Raw genomic sequence first — 23,255 nt, forward strand, 5'->3', positions numbered from 1 at the left:
GACCACCTGCATCTCCTCAGTAGCCAGGGAAGCTGGGCTCCGCTATGGAGACAAGGTGGGGAGGGCCAAGGAGAGGCCTAAAGCTCTGGGAGGCCAGGCTGGGAAAAACCACCACAGGTTAGCAACCAGGATGATCCCTAGATCAAAAGGCTGGGACCCAGCCCAGCCACAATGGCTGACTGTGAACCAGGAGGTCCCAGTTCGATTCCCGAACCCATTCAGGGCACATGCCCCGATTGTGGGCTCGATCCCCATTGGGAGGCACGCAGGAGGCAGCTGACCAATGATTCTCATCATTGATGTTTCTCTCCCTCTCCCTCTCTGAACCCTCACTGTTGGGGAGTCTTCAATCCCAAAGTTGTGGCCCTGGAATCAACCACCCCTAATTTCTCTCACCAGCACCCTCTCCAGTTTAGGGCCCCCTCCCCGCTTCACCATTCAGGAGCCTCTGCTTGAATACTTCCTGTGTTGGAAAGTTCACCACCACTTTGAACATCTTTGTCAGAAAGTTGTTTTTCACTCTAAGCCAAAACATTGACCCTTGAGAAGCATCCAGATGAGCTGCAGATGGTTGACATCTGACACCTCTGACGAGTGGTCTTACCCTTCGTCTCCTTTAACCAGGCCTCTAACAACACGGCCACTAGGATCCCTCCAGTCAGAGGGCTGCCTCTGGGCCCCTTCAGTGTGACAGCAGCCTTTCGTGTCAAGGGCCTAGGACTGCCGTGATGCACCTGGGCCAGGCCTCTGGGGTGTACGCTGGCTCATCACCTCCCTTTTTGTTTTTTTAATATATTTTTATTGAGTTCAGAAAAGAATGGAGAGGGAGAGATAGAAACATCAATGATGAGATAGAATCACTGATTGGCCGCTTCCTGCATGCCCCCCTCTGGGGATCAAGCTTGCAACCCAGGCATGTGCCCTGACCAGGAGTTGAACCTAGGACCCTTCGGTCCCCAGGCCAATGCTCTATCCACTGAGCCAAACCAGTTAGGGCTCATCACCTCCCTTTTTGTGAACATGTGCCTCTATTACTCCAACCCTAATCTAACTCCTTCACAACTCTGCTATTCGGCTTTGCTGCTCCCGTTCCATATTAACAGGGTTGATTTTTAACAAGCCTTTTTATTGATCCCTGTTAATATCTGTTTTGGGAGATTCAATCTATCATGTAGCCCTGAAACACATCATTAGAGGCCCTGGGGAGCTCATACATGAGCTCGGGGTGTCCGTGTGCACGCTTTTCTGGGAAGAGGGCATGTCCAGGGCTTTCATTAGATCAGTGATGGCGAACCTATGACACGCGTGTCAGAGGTGACACACGAACTCATTTTTTTGGTTGACTTTTCTTTGTTAAATGGCATTTAAATATATGAAATATCAAAAATATAAGTCTTTGTTTTACTATGGTTGCAAATATCAAAAAATTTCTGTATGTGACACGGCACCAGAGTTAAGTTAGGGTTTTTCAAAATGCTGACACGCCAAGCTCAAAAGGTTCACCATCACTGCATTAGATTCTCAAAGGCACCTCTTAAAGGGGTAAGAACCATGGATAAAGCTTAACCTTCTCTGGAGACAAGGGCAGTGTTCCCCTCGTCCAGTGTGCACTGGGGCTGGGGACAGGGTAAGGGGGTGGCGGGGCGGGAAGGGGGGCTGGGGGAAGCGTTGAGCCTGAGCCTCCCTTGCTTGCTGGGGATGTTTCCTCTCTGCCCAACGCCTGGAGGTCCCTCGAGCTGCCACGAGGGGGCAGTGGTGCCTGAGCTGGTACCTCCCCCCTCCCTTGTGCAAGGGCCCGTGATTCGGAAATGGTCCGCCTTTATTATACCAACAGAAAACAAAAAATTCCCGAGTGTAAACAGGAGAAATGTGCCGGTTAAGTTACTCATCATTATCTTATTAACAAAATAAAGCACTATGTTTACAGTCATAAAAAAAGAAACAGCCTGGAGAGAAGTTGGGCTTTGGGGAGCAGATGAGGGTAGGCACAGACTCCACACCTGCCCCTGTGGGATTTGGGGTTCCCTTCCTACTCAGACCCACCTGGATCTTTGGAGTCATGCCAAAGAGACTTAATTTCCTTAAGGAAATAACTTGTGAGGTGATCAGGAGCAGAGGCAGGTCCCCGGTGTAGAGCGAGGAGCAGGCAGGGTGCGGGCAGAGCTGTGTGGGAGGGATGGAGACCAGTGCCGAGGGAGCCGGCTCTCCAGGGCTTTCGTCACTGACAGGAAGGGGGCGCCACCCGTCCTCCTGCTCCCACTCCCGGCACTGGGATGGGGCCAGGGTCTGTGCCACCAGGACAGAGCTCCTTGGAGGCCGAGCGCATCCCATGCTGCTGGGAACAGACAATGGCTGTGGGGACCCACCAGCAAGTCAGGGAGGGCGTGAAAGGGTGGGCAGGGAGGCCAGGGTGGCCCAGGGCCCTTCAGAGACCCAGAGTGACCAGGGCAGAGCGGCAGTCAGACACCAGGAGGGGAGAGACACACAGGGCCCTGCAGAGACGGGACAGAGAAACGCACACAAGGATGCACAGAACCTGAGACACCCAGACTGACAGAGGTAGCAATTTGGGGACAGAGAGAGCTCAGAAAGCGGCCCCCAGAGAAGCAAGACAGCATCCAGGGACACACAGGAACTCAGCAACAGTGCCTGGCACATAGTGGGCACTCAATAAATATGCAGTGAATGACGGTGAAGACGCGTGCACACGCGCAGCAGCCAGAGGCGCACCAGGCTTGGCGGCGATGAAACAGGGACGGCCAGACCTTTTTGCACCGAGTGCAAAGGGCTCCTGGTGAGAGAGGAGACGTGTGTGCACGTGGAGGGGCGTGGGGGGTGTTGGTCCCATGGGGGCTGGGCCGGCCAGGACAAGAATGGAAACGAAGCGTGTGGCTCCAGGCAGGTGGGTCTGAAGCTGCCATGCCCCCCGGGGGGTAGACCTGCCGGGGGGGAGGGTCCTACAGTGTCCCCTGGCCATGAGCCCCGAAGACCAAGGAGCTCAGCCATCACCACCATGCAGGCCCTGCCATGTGGCCATGCCAGCAGGCGTGGTGGGGAGGGGGCCCGTGTCTACAAGGACACCCAAGTCCAGCCACCCAAGTCCAAGTACCAACAGAGTCCAGGTGAGCTGGCTGTGCCCCCTGCCCGAGGCCAGGTCTTCCCAGATCAGTCTGTGAGCACCACCAGCTCCCCGTCGCTCTTCTCCTCGCCCTCCGAGTCCTCGTCCTCGCTGTACCGGTACATCTCCCCATCGGCCACCGAGTGCCTGTCCTCCGTGGCCTCGGCCTCCTCCCTGAGGCTGCAGGTGTTCACGATGACAGGCATGCTGGGGTCCAGGCTTCGGGGCACATAGTGCTCCACCGGGGGCTGTGCCACCCGAGGGTACAGCACTTCTGGGGCGCTCACCTGCACCTGGTCTGCCTGCGAGCTTCGGGGCAGACAAGAGGCGGGTTACTCGGCATCTTCACCTCCCGCACCCGCTCCCCTCCAGGCCTCCTCAGGCCATGCCCTCTCACTCCCCACATTCATTGCTGGTCACATTCATTGTCAGCGACAGCCCCGCACGCACGTGGAGTCTCAGGTCATGGGCGTGTTCAAGAGATTCCTGGAGGACTGTGCTTGAGCCCCACTTTTGGAAACTGTGTTTAAATGCTTGCTTTGGTCACGTCAGGAATAGCACCCCTGAATATTTACTGAGTTTGTCAGAAATGGGATCCACAGGCACATTTCTCCAGGTGCATGCCAGTGCCCCACACTCAGTCACAAATGTACATCCTGGGCCACTAGGTTCCCGCCACACACAACTGCCCCTGCAGCCACACACGGAGCCCCAGCCACACAAACACACACACCTATGCACACAGCCGATAGGCACATGCAGTCACAAAGGCAAGTCACACATCAACGCCCAGCCACTCACAAGAGCAGCACACACGCACACATACACACATGCACACGCACACGGTCTCAGCCGCCGGGGAGAGAGCCTGCTCACGGGGTCAGGTAGCTCTGGCGGGCATCCTGGCGCCGGGTCCTCATCAGGGCCTTGTACTCGCCCACCCGCAGCCGTTTGCCCTCCACGATGCAGGTGCGCTTGGGCCGCGGCTTGTACTTGTAGTCGGGGTACTTCTCCAGGTGCTGCCGGCTCAGCCGGGCCTGCTCCTCGTAGTAGGGCTGCTTCTCCTGGTTGGTCATGGACTTCCAGCGGGAGCCTGGCCCAGCCCCGGGGACAGGCAGTCAGTGCTGGGCTCTGCCGACTACCCCCAGCCCCCTGCAGGCCCCGGAGGTGCCAGGAAGGTTTTGATTCCCAGATACATGTGAAAGCACTTGGCTGCTCCTTGGACGTCGAGCAAATGAATGAATGAAGTTGGCATGTATATGGGCATCCAACTGTCAGTTTAAGGTATAGCACCCACACACATTCCTACCTACCCAGCAACTTCGGGGAGGGAGGCCTCTTGTCTGCAGGATTTGCATAAACAAAAGAGCAGCTACCGCAGGCCCCCAATAAACAGGCGCCCTGCTCAGGACAGAGTATCTGGTGTCTGTGCTCACAGGAGACCAGCACAGACACTGAAGGGCCTCGGTCTTGAAAACAACTGCCCTCTTCTCACCCCACCTGCCTCACCCTACACCCCACCTCGGCCTCCAATCAGGAAACCTCATTTAACGCTTTCTACTGCCCAGCCCGTGTGGCTCAGTGGTTGAGCATCAACCTATGAACCAGGAGATCACAGTTCCATTCCCAGTCAGGACACATGCCCAGGTTATGGGCTCAATCCCCAGTAGGGGGTGTGCAGAAGGCAGCCAATCAGTGGTTTTTTCAACCATCTCTCTCCCCCTCTCCCTTCCTCTCTCTGAAATCAATAAAAAGCTTATATATTTTTAAATGGTTTAAGACCCCAGGGCCCAGCTGTCCCACTTCCCGCCTGACTCCCACACCCCATCAGATTCCACCAGAGTTCAGCATGGTGTGGACTGTCACCAGCAAGCCCCAAGTGGATCCAGGAGGCCCCCGCCACCCTGTCCCGCTGGCCTGTGGCTCCGGGACCCGAGCTCCGCAGACCCCGCCCTCACCGAGGATCTTGCTGATGCTGGAGTTGTGCATGTCCGGGAAGGCCTGCAGGATCTTCCTGCGCTCGTCCTTGGCCCACACCATGAAGGCGTTCATGGGCCTCTTGATGTGGCTGCTGTTCCGGGACTCGGGGAAGTGGCGGGAGCCTGGGGGACAGGGGCGCAGTCAGCGGGGCAGCAGGAACAGGGAAGGGCCGTCCGTCAGGGCCAGCAGAAAGACCACCCCATAGTTCACCACTAGGGCGCGCCAGAGGCTCTCACAGCACCCAGCAGAGGCCAGGCCAGGGGCCCAAGGACAGACAGATACAGACGGGACCCCACAGACATGACCTGCCCACCCTGGCCCTGGTGGGAAGCAGAGGCGGGCCCTCCTGCCCCCCAGCCCAGGGCCCGGAGCCTCACCGTCCACGTCGCAGCCCAGCATGACTTCCTCCAGGGGGTGCACACAGGTCTCCTCCAGTCGCTCCTTGACTGGGGACATGTCCAGGCTGATGAGGTCCTGGGATTGACGGGACAACCTGCACATCAGGCTCCCTCTGTCACCCCACTTCCCTCCCCCACCTCTCCCTTTGGTGGCCCTGCCTTCCACCCCTGGCCACCACATCTGTCCCCTGCTGCCAGGCACAGGGGAATGGGGGCCCATACCTTCCGGAAGGGCGTGTTGGGGGAGCTGTCCAAGGCCCCGCTGTGGCTGTGCAGCAGCTGCCGAGCATCCTGGATGGCCTTGGTGACAGCGTCCCCTTCACCAAGGAAGCCTATGGGGCAGGAAGAGAAGGGGCAGGGGAGAGGAGTTGAGGGCTCGCCCCAAGCCATCCCCTCCTGTGCTCCCTCTGGCCCCTTCCCAGGGCTGTTGCACTGCACATCCTCAAGGGGGTGCCATTTACACTGGCTGTGGTGTCCGTAGACTGGAAGTAAGGATAGTACCCCCAGAAACTGCAACCCAGGGGCCTGAACCACCTGAGGCCAGGGTGCCAGGCAGATATGGGGGAGGTGGGGGGAAGGAACTAAAAGGGGCCGACCAGACAGAGCAAGTCTAACCTAGAGGGGAAAGGTCATTCCCAAGGTCATATCACACTCTATACTCTCCCCTAGATGAGGGCTAAGGAAAAGGTACAGGAGGTAGGAAGCTTACCCAAAGGCAGGCTGGGGGGGCTGGACTGCAGGTCCCGTGTGGGAGCCCCATGGCTGGGGGGGCGGGGTCCACAGTTGCTCATCTTCAAGCTGGGGGAGCTAGAGGTGTTGGGCAGCTCGAGGACCTTGGGCTTGGCTGTCAGGTTCAGGGGCTGGGATGGTTCCTGAAGGAGACCCAGAGGCAAGGGTGAGAGACACCAAGGGAGGCCCCCGCAGAGAGACAGGGGATAAGCATGCCCAGAACAGCCAAGGCGGCAGCCAGCCAGCCGACCAGCCCGGCTGGGGAGTGGGCAGAACGGTACCTGCAGCGGGTGGTGGGCGGCCATGGCCCCAGGCCTCTTCACAGCCGGGGCCTGGGGGCTGTGTAGCAGCTGGAGCGGATATTCCACTGCAGAGAAGGCGCAAGGAGAAAAGTCCAGGATGAGCATAGACAACTTGGCGAGGCCCCAGCAGCACGAAGCGCACGAGGCTCGGAGCTGGCCCTGCTTGCTTCCAACCACTGCGCCCCAGGCCCGAGGTGCTGCAAAGGACCTCCTGAGCCCTGCCCACCACTGCCTGCTCGCCAACAGGCATCATCACCTGTCTTGCCTTCCAAGCCTACGGTGAAATGAGAACAGGACACCGTCTACTCACTCTACAGACACTTGTCTTTTGGACCTACTGTGTGCAGGGTACACAAGCAGCTACCTGTTCTGTAGCCTGTCTCCTGTGCATTCTCTCACAATAATCCGTACTGTGCAGTATATAATAGGTGCTCAAGGCATGATCCCATTTTACAGATAAGGGAACAGAGACCTGGAGGAGTTAATGGGCTCCCATCAATGGGAGCACTGACATTTGAACCCGGGTCCTCAGCCTGTCCTCTCCCCTCTGCACGGCACTCTCTTCTTCCTCGTCTACCTCAGCCTCCTCAGCCAGGCCCAGAATCAAGGAGTTGACAGTTCAGATGGAGAGAGAGCCATGCATACAAATCACTAACCACGCGGCCCAGGGTCATCTGGGCCGAATAGCTAGCCTTCGAGAGAACTTTGTTCCAGACGGAGGGACTGGAGCAGGCTTCTTGGGGGGCGCCGAGACGTGAGCTGACGCTGGCAGGCGTGCGGGGAGCTGAAGTGGTGGTGTATGAGAGCAGGATGTGGGCAGTGAGGTGGGCACAGGGTGGGCAAGGTGGGCTTGTGAAGGCTTAGCTCTGGAGCTCGGACCCCATGCTATAGGCGATGGGACTCTGGGAAGGGGCATGTGTCGGCCTGCAGGCCCCTCCTTACTACAATTCTGGAGCAAACGAGGCAGGTGGCAGCCTGGCCACTCCAGGTCTTCCTCAGCTTATTTCATGCCTCCCTTGTCCAGAAAGTATGTGGCCCCTCCCCTGAGCAGGCCCCTGCCCACCTCACCCCTGCGCCCTCCTCACCCCTGCGGCTCTGCTCTGTTCACCTGGAATGGCCATGGTTTGTGCTGCTGCCCCCCCCCTCCCCTCCCCATCTCCCGCTTCCAGCCTCCCCCCAGCCCACTGGAATCTTCCCTCAAGGCAGGGTCCGTGGGGCTGACAGGGAGCTGTGCCCACGGCCAGAGGCGTGGTGGGGAACCTGTTGGACTCCCCGGAACAGGGAGGATGGCCGGAGGAGTTGATGTAAAAGCTACTCCCCTTCCTGGGCCATTACAGGCAGCATTTCTGCCCTGCCCATGACCACCCACAAGGAATCCATAATCGTGGCCTAATACTTCTATCGCTGCCTCTGTCCCACCGTCACTGCCCTCGGTCAGGCTGTCGCCTGCTAGTGCTGGAGTCCCCTCAGCAGCCGCCTACCCTGTGTTCTACCTTCAGGGGGTCCCCTCCATGCCCTGTCCCCCACAGCCAGCACAACAACACATCCTCTACTAAGGGTTCAAGCACACCCCCAGCCTACAAAATAGAGCCAACCCCACGCTCAGTCCCACTGCCTCCCCAGCAAGTCCCCGCCACCTGGTCACACACTCGCCTCCGTTCCAGGGCCTCTGCCTGCACCGCCTCGCCCGTGCCCTCCACCCTCACAGTCCACTCTCCCAGCACCCAGGCAAGCGCCAGCTCCCCAAGACACCTTCCCAGATTCCCTGGTTGCTGGCAAACTTCTCCCTCCCTCCCCAGACTAGATTCCTTGAGCTCCAAGCCCACGCCGTGTCCCCCATGGCCATCCGACAACCACACAGCGCCTGATGGGGTCGGTGTTTCAGGGACAGGGCAGAGCGCGAGAGTGACGAGGCCAGGCGAGAACAAAAGCATACATTTGGGAGACGAACCTGGACGGAGGCTCAGAGTTAATGTTTAAGATATCAATATTCTGGTGCAGTAAATGTAACAGAACTGGGGAGACTAGAGCAAGATCTGCTAAATGTGGAAAGCACTTGTGGTTTCCAATGTACTAGCTTTCATTCTCCCAGTGACATTCAGAAACAAGGGATTCTTCTCCCACTGGGCGAGGCCAAGAAAGACTACACTGCAAGTTCATGGATGCGAGTGGTTCCTGGCCTCCCCCGCCCCTCAGGGACCTCCCCTCCACACTCACCTGGTTTGCAAGGGATCGGCTGGATGGGCAAAGCCAGCTGGGAGTCGGGGGTGACAGGGAGAGGCTGGTGGCTTGGGGGGAAGGCTGGGATCATGACATAAGGCATATTGACCTGCTGAGAGCAAAGAAACCCTGTGTGAGTCCCCCGGAGGCCCAAACGGCTGGTCGGCCCTGGACAGAGGATAGACGGGGAGGAGAGGCACAGGGCCTGGGGCAAGGACCGGCTTCCGAAGGATCTATCTGACCCCGTGCCACCTCCTGGGCTGTCTACCTGCCCTCGGTCCCAGCTGGGAGGAAGATGGAAGATATTCTGAGCCCCTCCCTTGAAACAGAGGAAGAAGACGGGGGAAGGGAGGGGAGGGGAGCAGGACTGAGCCCCCTCCTCAGGGTCATGTCTGAATGACACTGCCTGTCCCTCCGTGTCCCAGCCCCTCCCCCGGCAGGTGCCAGACCCTCAGCTCCAGCTCCCCCATCGCCCACCCGCCCCTCTCATCACCTGGATCTGCTGCTGAAGGACATTGATTTTGTGCTGCTGCTGAATTAGCTGTTGCTGCTGCTTCGCGATCTGGCAGAGGGAAGAGGAGGCAAAGGGGGCATGGACTCGGGCCCCAGGTCCCACCTCCCAGATCCTTCTAGGCCCCACCACACCCAGCCTTCCAAGAGCGCACACACGGAGGAGAGCTGAGCGGGCAAGAAGCAGAACTGCCAACCCACAGAATTTATTCTCCTTCCCCCAGAGGCCAGGGATGGGGGTTGGGCAGGACCCTTCAACATCCCCTCCCCACCTGGCTTACGAATAGCCAGGGGGGACTCCCTCAGCCCTGGCCCACCGCCCCCTCCCCCCAGAGCCTTCGCCCCCTCCTGCCCACCCCCTGGGGCCACACTGGCAAAGCCTGCCGCCAAGGTGCTCCCCTCTAGGCCCTGAGAGTCCCGCCCCCTGGAAAGGAAGCCACACTGAGCCGGCCTACCTGCTCCTGCTGCTGCCGGGCCAGCTCCATCTGCTGCTGCTGTTTCTCGAACAGCATGGCAGCCATGTTCTTCTGCTCCGAGTGGGCGGTCAGGAGCTGGTCCCGCAGGGTGGACAGCTGATGGATCATGACCAGAAGCTGGAGCTCCTTCTCCGCCAGGCTCTCCTGGGTCCCTGTTCCGAGGGAAGCATTTCTGTTGCTCACCTGTCCAGCCATCCATCGTCTGATCCTCAGGAAACAACTATTTAGTCTCAGGCCCGTTAGGGGTGACAGAGGTGGCTGACACAGGAGCCTTGCCCTGGACGGGGCTCCGCATTGTGCTGTCAGACAACTAGCTGCCACCGGAAATGCCGACGGTGGGGCCTCTGGGCCCTGCCCGCCCCTTGGACATCCTCAAGTGCCCAGGGCCACAGGGTCAGGGTGCACAACCATCCCCCAGGAACGGCCCAGCGGACATGCTCGGACTTTGGAGCAAGACAGACCAGGGGTGGAACCCCCCTTTGCAGCCACCCTGCCTGGGAGCTGCTGGCAAGATGGCAACTTCTCGGCGCTTGAGTTTTTTAATCTACAAGTGAGCACACAGGGTTGAAGGACAAGGAATGCAAAACTTTTTAGTCCAGGATCTGGCCACCGACACCTGCTAGTGCTTCCCTGCCCTCCGACTTAGCCAACGCAGATGCGGAAGCGCCAGCCCAAGGCTCTGTGCCTCAGAATTACTCGGAGTCTCTGGAAAATACAGATGCCCAGGCCCATGCCCTCTGGGGTTCACTCGGTAGGTGGGGGTGAACCTGGGCATCTGCATTGCTTTAAAGTGTCCTCTGTGACGGAGACGCCCGCTTCACCGAGCAAGACATACGAACCTCGACGGACGGCCTTGCGAAAAACGTCTTGGAATTAGCCCTGACCCTGCCACCCCCGTCAGCAGGCAAGGTCAAGACAATTAGTGGCGCCCTGGCTGGTATGGCTCAATGGATAGAGCATCGGCCTGCAAACTGAGGGGTCCCAGGTTCGATTCCAGTCAAGGGCACATGCCTAGGTTGTGGGCTCGATCCCCAGTAGGGGGCGTGCAGGAGGCAGCCAATCGATGACTATCTCATCATTGATGTTTCTTTCTCTCTCTCCCTCTCCCTTCCTCTCTGAAATCAATAAAAATATTTATATATTTTTTAAAAAAGACACCTAGTGGCAAAATGAACCACAGGAATGAATGAACTGGTGAATTTGGACTTTTTTGTTTGAGTTTACTGACGTTTTAAATCTTTTGTTTTCCAGATAAAAGGAAACTTTTTTTCTCTTAAACTACCTGTGACTTAACAAGTTGGTAAATTATACCTTTGTAAGCAGTAGTGAAACAGTTATATTTTTCTCCCTACCTGCTCTCTCCAGAATTTGAAAACTCTTAATGTTATTCATTTATGGCAATATAGTTATTTGCATTGGTTCAGTAAGACTCTGTTCTCTTTATAACAGGACACAATTGAAAACTGGGTTAAGGCTTTGATGGGAATGTCGTATTTGAGAGAGATGCATAGACTCAGATAGGAACAGACAGCTTTAAGGAATTAAGATTGACCTATGGAAGCCAATAAAAACTTTTGGAAATATTGGCCTGGCACCTTGCTTACAGGGTTCCCAGCAGCCTTACCATGTGGGTAAAGAATGTCCCTTCTTGGCAGGTGTAGAAACCTCAGGAGAAGAGAGGAACCTATAGGTATTGCAGTCAACATCTGGTGGCAAGTCCTTGCCTTGCCTTGTCAGGCCTTGAGAGGCCTTGTTAAATTCAATCTGCATATTTCTTATGAAAAATTCCAGCAAAGCAGATTTAAAAGAGCTATGTAGTGCCCAGCTGGCATGGCTCAGTGGTTGAGTGTCGACCTATGAACCAGGAGGTCATGGTTCAATTCCCAGTCACGGCTTATGCCCTGGTTGCAGGCTTGATCCCCAGTAGGGGGCGTGCAGGAGGCAGCCAATCAATGATTCTATATCATCATTGATGCTTCTATCTCTCTCTCCCCCATTCCCTTCCTCTCTGAAATTAATTTTAAAAATATATTTTTTTAAAAAAGAAGCTATGTGATTAATTACTATTCTTGCTGAACTTATACAAATAATCAGGCCAAATTTATTGAAACTAGACAAATTTTACAAGTCTTAATGTGGCTTTCTGTGGTAAAGATGGGAGTGATTTTAGAGAGAAAATATGTTTCAATGAGATTCTAGTGCTGTCCATTGTCTTTTGAGTTTTTAAGATTTTCTACCTATAAACTGGACTGGATCCTGAGTTTTTTGTTTTCTCAAATATCTGACTGCAACCCTTCAAACTAACATTTTCACTTTCCCAGCCTTTGACTTAGAATCACTGAGCACTAAAACCGCCCTTTCCCAAGGCCACAGAAGCTAAAGAGGGACAACTTAATGTAGACCTCAGAGAAGTCACCCCAACAGCTCATCTCCGGACAATCTTTGTGCCGGCAGCAGGAAGATCACCAAACACTCACATGCAGACCACTCACTGCCTTCGCTCCATCTGAAGATGCTTTGAGCCAGACATCTAGAAATCTTAACTGCCTGCCTTCAGAACTCAGAAACCGAGATTAGAGTCTGCTTCAATCATTAACCTTGGTTTTTCTTTTGTTTCCATAGCTGCCTCTTAATGAAAACCTGGCTGCTTGCACCATGGGCATGACTTTGGGAGCCCACGGGCACCCTGCCTCCTGAAATGAGATACGACTCCGGCCACCCCAACAAGTGCTGCTGCGGTGTGCGATGGTTTTGAGCTAAAGGCAATCTCAGCCTCAGGCTCAAGAGAAACCTCTGCCCTACCTTTTACTAGTAACTTCCTAAAAGAACTTGAATGAGGGGCCTTGCCTATAATAAGAAATTATCAGCAGCAATCTCCTTTTAACCCACCTATATGACAGGGAAACATTTTATTTACTGAACATCTGCTCTTCATAGCATCCTGCAGTGGCCCTGTGACGCTCCCAAGGCATCTCACCTCATTCCTGGCTCAGTGTCTTATAACCTCACTCCCCCTTTCTATCTCTGAACCTCTCCTGCAAGTGGGGTCCCTGACTCTCTCCTGTAGGTGGGGTCCCCGTACATATGCATGTATTACATTTGGTTATTTTCTCCTGCAAATAAATAAAGCGCCCTGTGTGCGTGTGATCAACCGCCTGGGGAAAATGATCTCCAATGAACCACTCGGCACCCTTGAAGTCACTCAGTGGGGTCCTGTGACCTAGAAATCATTTTCAAAAAAGTGAAAAGGAATGTTCAGGTCAGTTTATAGTTAGACCTGGGAAGTGGCAACGACGTGCCAAGGTCACCAGGGTCCCTGCTAAGAGCCGGAACCCATATCCAGGAGACTCCCTTCCCGCCAGGCCTCTCCCGCCCGGGGGTGAGTGAGCAGACCTCATGCTTGACCGGAAGGCAGGCAGGAGTCCGGCGGCACAGGCCAGCTCTGAGAGCAGAGAGCCCCGAGAACTGCCCTGTAGGCCTAGACTGCGCGGTCAGGCTGGGAGAAGGGGCAGGGGTTCAGCCATCCCTCCCCTCCCCTGCCCGCCCCCAGGGCCTTCACCTTTGACATCTTTTGTTTCCACAGAGCTTCTTCCCAGAAACCTCTCCTTCCAGTCACTGGACAGCAGCTTCTCGATGGCCGGCACAACTGGAAGGCACCAAAGGCGTAAGGACCACACCGCCCCCACACCGTCCCCACTCCGCCCCGCCCAGGCCCATCTCCAATAAGGCAGACGCTTACCCTCCTTTAGATTCCGGTTGAAGTCCAGCTTCTCCTGGCTCCCAGAAGCAGCCTCAGAGTCGCCTGGTCTCTTGGGTTCGGGGGACACGTTGCTCTCTGGTGAGCTGCAATCCTAAGGACACACCGGATGCCACTGTCACCTCCAGGAGAGGGGGGCAGGCTGCAGCCAGGGCCGAGCAACCCGGAGATGTACACTGTGGGGCCCTCCCTCCCACCTTCCCTACCTTTGCTCTGATTTGCCTGATTTCCTAAAGAGAATAAAAGGCTTAAAGACAAGCGACCAGGCTCAGTCCAGGCTGTGACTCAGGTCCTGGATCTCACATGAGTCCCTGAACTTCTCTGAACCTGCCTCTGCCTCTGCTGAGAATGGAAACACCCGTCACGGGATTGTGCTGGAATAAAGGGAGCCAATGCCTGTGGCCAAAAGCCAGCTCATTGCTCCCCTGCATACACACACCCACCACTCCACCCAGGTGGGTCACCCCAAGACCCCTCCCAACACACTGCGGATGGATCACGAGAATTCTTGTGTTTTCTGTTCTGAGGCTTGTGACCAATCACGAGAATTCTTTATAAAGATGTTAGCTTGTAAGAACATGTAATAAATAACTTCAAAATGCAATGGGCATTTAATTGTAAAGCGTGCCTTTAACATTTATGTAAAACGTTTTTTGTACTCGTTCAACAGAAACTTATCTGGCCACTGGGTAAAGCTAGCAATAAAAGTACTGGTCCGCAGTGTATAGACACTGACCCCTCTCTCTCCTCTTCTCCTCTGACTCTTCTCCTCTAAGATTCAGCTTCAGGCCCCACTCCTCCAGGAAGCCTCCCCTGATCACCACCCAGCCTCCCAACCTGCTCCCACACACGCCCCCAGGCTGCACCCCTGCTCAGAAAGAACCCTACAGCTCTCCTATTTTCTCCTCACTTGGCTTTTAATTATATACTTATTCCCTTTTTACATCTCTTACATGGAATCACAGAACTCCTCAGAGCTGCCAGAGTCCTTACTGCTCCTGTAGTTCAGCTCCTTCATTTTGAGGAGGAGGAATTGTGTTGTCCTAATGGCAACTTAACCCTGGCTGTGGTTATAAGGCTGGTTTTCTTAAATCAGATGAAAAGGCCGGTAGATTACCTTTAAGCTAAACTCTGAGTGTAACTATCCTATCTTCCCAACTAGTCCTTGGGGCAAGGACTGGCCACACAGGTGAGCGTCCATGTCCACTCGGACAGGTGGCCCCCAGGGACGTGGCAGCTCCTCCCCACTCACCTAAGTCTTGCCCCAGAGATGACCATTTCTGCCTGCCCCTCCATCCAGCTGGGGGGCTGGGGGCGGGGGAGGGGTGGTGCATGGATGTCGGGGGGACACTGACCCAGGAGCCCCTGGGAAAGCGCTGGGCACCTGGGCTAGAGCTCGGGGGTCAGCTCCATCCTGGGTGGCTCGGGCTGGGTCTCCAGGCTGGGGGTCAGCTGTGGCAGCCGAGCCCTGGGGGGCCTCGTGGCAGGGCTCCTGCTTCCCCTCGGACTTGACGGCGCAGTTCACCATGGTGCCACCGCCATCCAGGGCCAGCTGGGCAGAGCCGGGGCTCCTCATGGACATCCTGAGGGAGGAGGGCAGAGTGAACGAGGCGCGTCCTGAGACCCAGGGCCGCTCCTCCTCCCCCCGCCCCAGCGGGTCCCACACAGGCATCATACAAGACGGAGGCTCCCACTGGGGGCCCCCAGTGTATACATATTTGTAATGTTACCAAAATTTAAAAATCAAGAAGGTATCACATAAAAATCTGGATTTGAACTTTTTTTTAATATATATTTTATTGATTTTTTACAGAGAGGAAGGGAGAGGGAAAGAGAGTTAGAAATATCGATGAGAAACATCGATCAGCTGCCTCCTGCACATCCCCTACTGGGGATGTGCCCGCAACCAAGGTACATGCCGTTGGCCGGAATTGAACCTGGCACCCTTCAGTCCCCAGGCCGACGCTCTATGCACTGAGCCAAACTGGTCAGGGCTTTAACTTCTCTTGAAGTCGGCCTGTGGCAGCAATTGGCTAGAAATGAGGTACCCCCATGGACAGGCCAGTCTGCCTTACTCCCCACCACCCCACTACTCCCCAAAGGGAAACCAAGGATCAGCTACCCTGTATCATACGGTTATCCCCTGTTTTCCTCATAGTAGAGCTGATAAAACAGAACTGTTTCGTATATCCACGTATCTACCAAAAGTGGGAAAAGAGCAGGCTGAGAGGTGGATGAGGGGCTTTAAGAAAAACGTGTCCTTTGATGTAGCTACAGTCTCCGTGAGAGCTGGCCCAGCAGGCATCTGCGATCCCCGGCTTAAGCACTCTGCTCCCACTGCTGCCTGCCTCCCCACCTGTCACCGCTAGAGTGGCAGGGCAATCCCAGGGTCCTGGGGAGGGGTTGCCAGGGGTCATGCCAGGCTCAGGTCCAGAGAGGCAGACAGATCCCCACAGCTCCCCTGCTCACCCTCCAAAGTCACCGAGACGAGGCCAGCGGGGTCCCACAGCAGGTTCCACCGAGTAATGCCTGGGTCCTGCCTTGGACACTCAACTAGCTGCCGAGTGACCTTGAGTGAGTAACTTATCCTCTCCACACCTCAGTTTCCTCATCTGTAAAATGGGCTGGGAACTGTTATTGTACAGTGTCTGGAACACTACCAGGCAGCAGTAAGCACCTACGTGGTCCGTTAAACCACGGCCAGCTGGGATGATGCAGCACAAGGAAAACCACCTCAGCGGGGCCTGGAGGCTCAGAGGCCAAGTCATCGGTCCCTCACGAACCAGAGGCTCTGAGGGTGGGGCGGGGACCTGTTTTAACAAGCCCTCCAGGTGGTTCTGAAACATACCGCTTCGAGAAGCATTGTTAAATAAAATTGTTTTTACGTGGGCATTCATTTTTTAAGGAGGGGAGCGCCAGGCAAAAATCAGATGTAGTAAAACATCCCTTAAATTAAACTGCAGGTGCACTGTATCTGTCTAGTGCATCAACTCTGTGCAACTCAATGTTTCTCGTGACCCGTAATATATGACAGAATGTGCCGCATACAACACACTAAATAAGTGAAAAGGCCTTGCAGCTGAATAAGATGTGTTTGATTTGGTGCCATCCTACAGGTCAGCCCAGACTCTGCTGCCACTTGCAGAGGGCAGGGTGCCCTGGGGCTGGTGTGGGACCCAGGACAGGACACTGCAGGGCGAGGGGGGGCAGGCCTGACCCTGGGAGCGCCGGCCCAGGAGCCGAGACCACAACCACCAGCTCACCAGGGCTTTGGGGTCCAGCTCCGGGTGCCCTCCCACCAGCCGGGGACCTGGAGAGCATCCAGGAAGTGGGCGGCTCAGCCCATCCAGGCACAGGGAGGGGTGCAGAGCCAGGTCCAAGCGGGCGGGCCCGGTGGGGGAGGGGCCGAGGGGGGGTATTATCCTGAAGCTGAGGGCAGCAATTACATAACAAACAAACCCCGGCTCAAGCTGTGAATTAATCAAACCGCTGAAAATAAAACCTTCCTCTCAGGAACTTCAGACAAAAGAAATGAAAACAACCAGGCAGGCTGGGAAAGAAAAGGCAGCGGCGCTGAAAGGGGGACAAAAGGAAACCAGACAATAGGGTGTTGGACAAAGGCAATAAAGCCAAAGGAAGTGTGACAGGCGAACAATGCGGGCCTGTGGGCTCTGATCCCGCCCGCTGGCCGCGCCACCTCGGCCCACACCCGGCCCACACCCACCGCTCTGCCGGTCGTGGCCCGGGCAGGGCAGGGCAGGCCACCGGGTCGCCTCCTTCTCTGGACTTGGGTCCTAAGGGCCTTTCTCCTCCATTCGGTCCCAACCTCGTGGCCTTCCGGCTCCCTCCGCCCAGCCTTTCTTCCCACGGCAGCCCAGCCGAGAACCCACGCAGCAACGCCTGGTTCGGCGAGTGGGTCCGGGGCCTCAAGGCCTGGGTGGAACTGGGCTGCCGCCTCCCCAGAGCCAGCTGCTGCCCGTCCGTCTGTCTCCAGCTGGAGGGGAGGCAGAGGAGGGCATTCTCCGTCTGAATGAGCCCAGCCGCTGGCCCGAGAAGCTACTGAGAACGTACAACTGCCCGGTCACAGTGGCAACGGGCTCAGTGTGAAATACACCTGGGCTTTCAAGCATCAGAACGTAAAGTAGCTTGAAAAGAGCTGGTTCTGTTGCATTGACACTATTTTGTAAACGTTGGGTTAAGTAAGACACCGATGAAGGTTCACCCACCTGCTCCTCCGTCAGGCTACACTAGAAAAGGTAGTGACCCGTGTGGCTCACACTCTATTCCCGTGGGCACTGCTGCCCTTCGACACGTCCCTCCTCTCTATGGCCTTTCCCGCCCACACCTCGCCCCCCAGAGTCCTCCGTGGGCTCTGTGATGACCTATCTCCTGGGAGCCTGTCTCCTGGAGCTCACCCTGGCTCAGCCTGGCCTCTGGCCCAGCGTCTGGTAACAAAGAAAATGGCTTCTGGTGACCAGCCAAGCTGGCTGGGAGGCGTCCGTCTGTTCACCAGGCCGGGGTGCCCACCGAATAACCCTGCCAGAGCCTGCTGCCCAGACAATGGCCCTTTACTCCCACGGGCTCGGACTCGCATCCGACGCTGGGCACTGGCTCTCGGCCGGCCCTCCCTGTGCCCGAGGGCTGATGGAGCAGCAACAGTGCGGCCCCACGGGTCCTCTGGGAGGCACCTCCGGGTCTCAGCTTTGGGGAAAAAGGTCCTTGGACCCCTCTTTTCCTTCCTCTGCCCCCTGAGCACAGCTGCTCAAGAAGAGCCTTCCTGCCCTTTCACGGCCTGAGGCCCACAGAGAGGAAAGTCTCTCCGAGGAACGTGGGTACCAGGCTCTGGACCCCAACCATCCCAGCTCTTTGTGAATGCTGAGCAGAAGTCATGTGTGATAAACTAATCAAGGGACAACCAGGTGCAGGGTACGGAACTGACACAGGCCTGCTGTCACTGCAGCTGACAGTCCCTGTACAGCAAGCATCTTAAATTCAAAGGCTAACACGGGCCCAATAAACAAGGCATGCGGCCCTCGGGCTGCGAGTTTGACATGCTTGCTGTACAGGTTGCTTGACCTCTGCGGTCTTTGTAAAGCAGGGTACCCGGGGTGGGGGTGGAATAGAGTGGGAAGCGTACAGGCTTTGGGTTTAATGACCTGGGTTCAAATTCCTGCCCTACGACCAGCTGACTTGTGTGACCGTGAACCTCTGCCTCCTCAACCATATATTGGGTATAAGAATGCAGACGGGCCCTAGCCGGTTTGGTTCAGTGGATAGAGTGACTGATGGGTCCCGGGGTTCAATTCCGGTCAAAGCACATATCTCTGCTGCAGGCTCCTCCCAGCCTGAGCCCTGGTCAGGGCGTGTGGAGGCAACCAAAATCAAGGTTGTTTCTTTCACATCGATGTTTCGATGTTTTTCCCTGTGTTTCCCTCTCTCTTCCACTCTCTCTAAAAACCAATGGAAAAATATCCTCGGGTGAGGATTAAAAATAAAAATAAAAAGAACCCAGACGAGACCGCACAGGAGTCCATGAAGATGGAATAATACAGGGTAAGCACCAGTACGTTGTTGGATAGCCCAGGATGCTCCTAGAGCAGTGACGGCGAACCTTTTGAGCTCGGCGTATCAGCATTTTGAAAAACCCTAACTTACCTCTGGTGCCGTGTCACATATAGAAATTTTTTGATATTTGCAACCATAGTAAAACAAAGACTTATATTTTTTATATTTATTTTATATATTTAAATGCCATTTAACAAAGAAAAATCAACCAAAAAAATGAGTTCGCTTGTCACCTCTGATACGCATGTCATAGGTTCGCCATCACTGTCCTAGAGTCAAGTGGTTGAGAGAAAAGCCTGTGGGGTCTCGCAGACCCGAGTGCATTTGAAACCCAATTCAGCCCAATTAATTGCTGTGCAACTTTGAGCAAGTGCCTTAACTGCTCTGAACCAGTTTCCTCCTCAGTACGATGGAAATTTAAAAACCCACTATGAAGAGATGAGCCTTCCACTAACACTCCAGACCCTGCAATATATGCCCGTTTTCACATTCTCATGGCACCCTGAACTTGGCGTTCAAAGTACTTATCATAGCTGGTAATGACACCCTCACATGCTTAATTTATTTCTGACTCACCCAGTAGCCCGAGAACCCACTCAACCCCACTCAGGGTACTGTTTCTGCTCATCCCTGTGGCCCCAGAATCTAGCACAGTGTCTGGAGCAGAGAGTAGGTGCTCAATAAATATTCGTGCAACGATCAGAAAGTAGAATATAGCTCAGCAGCATAACGCACGGCAGACCTGGATGCATCACAAGTGACAGCTACAATTACCCTCATTACTAGACAGAGGCTGCTCTGGGCGGCTTCCCTCCCACAGCCCCACCTCCCACACCGTTATCCTCAGCTGCCTTTTCCTCGCATCTAAGATCTTCCTGTGGGTGACCTAAATCTCCCGGCAGCAAAGCAAGTCCATTTCCTTTGGTTTTTACCTTGGGACAGGAGAAAACATTGCCCGTAACTTTCAGATTTAAAAACTCTGTGGGAGTCTTCCCTACAGAGACTAAAAACCCCCTCAAATTCCTTCACCCCTTTCTTACCAAGCGTGCTCCACGCTGCAACCATCCACGTGGTTCCACAGGAGGTTTTAAACTCAGCAGCCACACACCCCTCGCCCCAGCCACCCAGGAGCCAAAGGACTCGGCCCACAGGAGATGAGAGTTACTGGGCTCCCCCAGGTCCCACCAGGTCCTGGTCAGCGGCCCCCAGATCACAGAACACTCCAGCGGCCACCCGCTCTGGAGGAAGTGCTCCCGTGGACCTGACCTCCCTCTGGCCCAGACTTACTCCATATTTTATAAATGGAGAAACCGAGGCCCGGGGAGGTCAGGTCCACACGGCTTTGGGGGCAGTGCTGCTTCAGAGTCAGAGAAGCCTAACCAGCAGGGACATGAACAGCATCCCTGCTCTACCCTCGCTTCCCTCCGCGGGAACCCGCCCCAGGCCCCCCCTCCGCTGCCTTCTTCTCCTTGGCCTTCTCTCACCTGAGCATCACAGGTAAAGGCCCCCAAGGGGAGAGGCTCCAGCCATCCTCACCCTTGATGCTGTAGAACCTTGAGTCTCAGCTGGGGCCCCAATCCAGTGCCCAGGACGAGGCACAGAGGCGCCTGCCCTCCACGGAGGGCCCGTGGCTCAGAGCACTACAGGTGCCGACTCCTTTTCTCCTCCCCACAACCAACCGGCGCCCGGCCCACCCACCCACAGACGCACACACTGAGCCCCTTCTACCCAAAACAAATCACCAGCCACTTCCTCTCCCAATCAGCCAACGAGCAGCCCAGCTGGACTGGAATCAAAGGAGTTTTCACTCAGCCCTTCCTCCCTCCACAACGACAGCCCCCACCCCCCCACACCCCCAAATCTAGATGCAGATAAAGACAGAGATAAATTCCAGTCATCGAAGCATGACGGGTGACTCAGACCCCGGGGACAGGAAGACAGCCTGGACAGACAGACAGGCAGGCAGACCCTCCTTCCTACCCCTGGGCACACACCAGGTCCCTCTTAGGCAGGCTCCCAGTCCCAGGCTGGCCCTGAGTGGGTGGTGCCAAAGGCATTGCCAGAAGAGGGCCATGCGGCAGGGGTGGGGCAGGGCCGGAGTCCCAGGGGAATGGCACTTCCTCTCAAAGCTCCAGAGAGTTGAGAGCCTCAGGCAGCCCTGAACAATAGCCCGAGGCGTGGGTGCCCAGAACGGTGCCCCGGTGCCACATCCTGCCATTCTTCTCCCAGGCCGCACCCTGCCACCCTTCCTGGCTCCGCCCGATCCTATCTCCGATGTTTACTGGGAGCTGGGGGCTGGGCTGGCTGAGACAAAGCTTTTCTGAGAGGCCCCTCACCTTGCCCAGCTTCTGTGGGCCCAGGGCAGGTGCCCACCTGGTTAGACCAGCTCAGGAGGGGGCCACAGCCAACATTTCCCAGTGCCCGGACTGCTCTGGGCTGGCCAAGGTGGCAGAGCCGCCAACACCAGCCAACGGAGGCTCCCTGAATGCCCAGCGCCTGCAAGAGGAGGCAGCCCCCCCCACCCCCAACCCCCACCTCTGGTGCAGAACCCAGCTCCAGACAGAGCTTCTTTGTAGCTGACCCCGCCCGCCCCCAAGGGCATGCAGGACTGGAGGAGGTGGGAGAGGCAGGAGCTGTGATGTTCCCATCCACAGCCCCATCCGGTTGTCAGGCCTCCGCGGCACCCCAGCCTGCTCCCAGCCCAGAGGGAGAGCCAAGGAAAAGAAAGAAGGGACAGAGGGGCCTTCCAGCAGTGCCACGGCGGTTCCCAGGGGGATGTGCGCCCTCCCAGCCTGGGTAAGACAGAGAAGAGGTAAACAGGGTCCCCAGGGGTCCCTTCTCTGGGGCCTTCCTGCCTTCGGGACCTGACGCTGTCTCCCAGGCAGGGCTGGCACCGCAGAAACGATGCAGCCAGAGCCTGACTGGCCTGGTCAAAGGCCTCCCTGCTCTGGGCTGAATATTGCCTGTATGGTATTGCTTCTTCTGGGATAGCAATATTTTGGGATAGCTCTGAATACTGACCAAAAGAAAAGAGGCAAAAAAAATAAACAGCCTGGCCGGCGTGGCTCAGTGGCTGAGCATCCACCGATGAACCAGGAGGTCACGGTTCGATTCCCGGTCAGGGCACATGCCCGAGTTGCGGCTCGATCCCTAGTGTGGGGCATGCAGGAGGCAGCCGATCAATGACTCTCTCTCACTGATGTTTCTATCTCTCTCTCCCTCTCCCTTCCTCTCTGAAATCAATAAAAACGCGTGTTCTTAAAAAATAAATAAATAAAAGCATGCCGCGGTAGAACGCTCACGCAGACTCACTACTGAGTGGGAGGCTCGCCACTCACTCCCGCCCCACCCAGGCCAGCAGAGGTGGCTCTGCGCCCCGGACTCACCGATGCCCTGGCCCCACTCTCCCTCCACCCAGGGGACAGGGCCCGGTCCAGCAGGCAGATCTGCCAGTCACCGGGTACAGGATTCGAGCTGTTTTCAACCTGAGTCGCAGCCAAGGAAGAATTAGTCCAAAGAAACCAGGGCCACTGTGGGAACTTACGGAGAAGCCTTGCCTCTCAAGCCCTGGCTTCTCCGTGTGGAAATGAAGGTTCCAACACCTACTTAGCGATTAGAAGGTAACACACAGTTCATGAATCTGGGGCAGAATGTGTGTTCAGGGAAGGAACGAGGGAGAGAGACCTAAAGCAGAGAAGGCTGTCTGTCTCCCTCCCCAGAGCTCCCGGCCATCCTGGCTCTTCCGGGCAGGCAGGTGTGACCCTCCCGCATGGCCGGGAGGCATCCTGGCGAGGCTAAACAATGGGCTTTGTTGTCACCACAGGCTCCCTGTGTGAATGAACATGGGAAGTGTCCACTTCTCCAACTCCAAAACGAGCCAAATAGTAACCATCTTGAAAAATTATTAGAAGGATCGAATGGCCGTAGCCGGTTTGGCTCAGTGGATGGAGCATCAGCCTGCGGACTGAAGGGTCCCAGGTTCGATTCCGGTCAGGGGCATGTACCTTGGTTGCGGGCACATCCCCAGTGGGGGATGTGCAGGAGGCAGCTGGTCGATGTTTCTCTCTCATCGATGTTTCTGACTCTCTGTCCCTCTCCCTTCCTCTCTATAAAAAATCAATAAAATATATTTAAAAAAAAAAAAAAGAAGAAGAAGGATCGAATGTGATGTTGGCCGAAAGCAGAAATAAAGTAGGCTCC

The 23,255-nt window shown here is 55.9% G+C and overlaps 1 protein-coding gene across 4 annotated transcripts in view; it reads right to left on the bottom strand.

The window, feature by feature from the left end:
* Nucleotides 1-1,801: 1,801 nt before the first annotated feature.
* Nucleotides 1,802-23,255, bottom strand: part of SOX13 (SRY-box transcription factor 13) — a 48,160-nt gene continuing 26,706 nt past the window's right edge. Inside the window, exons 2-14 of one of the 4 annotated variants that reach the window (XM_070397043.1) lie at nt 14,875-15,073; nt 13,473-13,584; nt 13,293-13,379; nt 9,713-9,885; nt 9,241-9,309; nt 8,745-8,856; nt 6,507-6,592; nt 6,206-6,368; nt 5,719-5,828; nt 5,476-5,572; nt 5,077-5,220; nt 3,995-4,211; nt 1,802-3,427 (exon numbers count right to left, since the gene is read on the bottom strand). In XM_070397043.1, the coding sequence (XP_070253144.1) occupies nt 3,166-3,427; nt 3,995-4,211; nt 5,077-5,220; nt 5,476-5,572; nt 5,719-5,828; nt 6,206-6,368; nt 6,507-6,592; nt 8,745-8,856; nt 9,241-9,309; nt 9,713-9,885; nt 13,293-13,379; nt 13,473-13,584; nt 14,875-15,072 (1,830 nt within the window). In that variant the 5' untranslated portion in view covers nt 15,073 and the 3' untranslated portion in view covers nt 1,802-3,165. Of the gene's footprint in view, nt 3,428-3,960; nt 4,212-5,076; nt 5,221-5,475; nt 5,573-5,718; nt 5,829-6,205; nt 6,369-6,506; nt 6,593-8,744; nt 8,860-9,240; nt 9,310-9,712; nt 9,886-13,292; nt 13,380-13,472; nt 13,585-14,874; nt 15,074-23,255 lie in introns of all 4 variants that reach the window. The other 3 variants (XM_070397042.1, XM_070397044.1, XM_070397045.1) reach the window with 3 other exon arrangements.

Source organism: Myotis yumanensis, unplaced genomic scaffold (genome assembly GCF_028538775.1).
Source record: "Myotis yumanensis isolate MYYU_CA2020_CCGP unplaced genomic scaffold, mMyoYum1.0.hap1 SCAF_17, whole genome shotgun sequence".
Lineage (NCBI taxonomy): Eukaryota > Metazoa > Chordata > Mammalia > Chiroptera > Vespertilionidae > Myotis > Myotis yumanensis.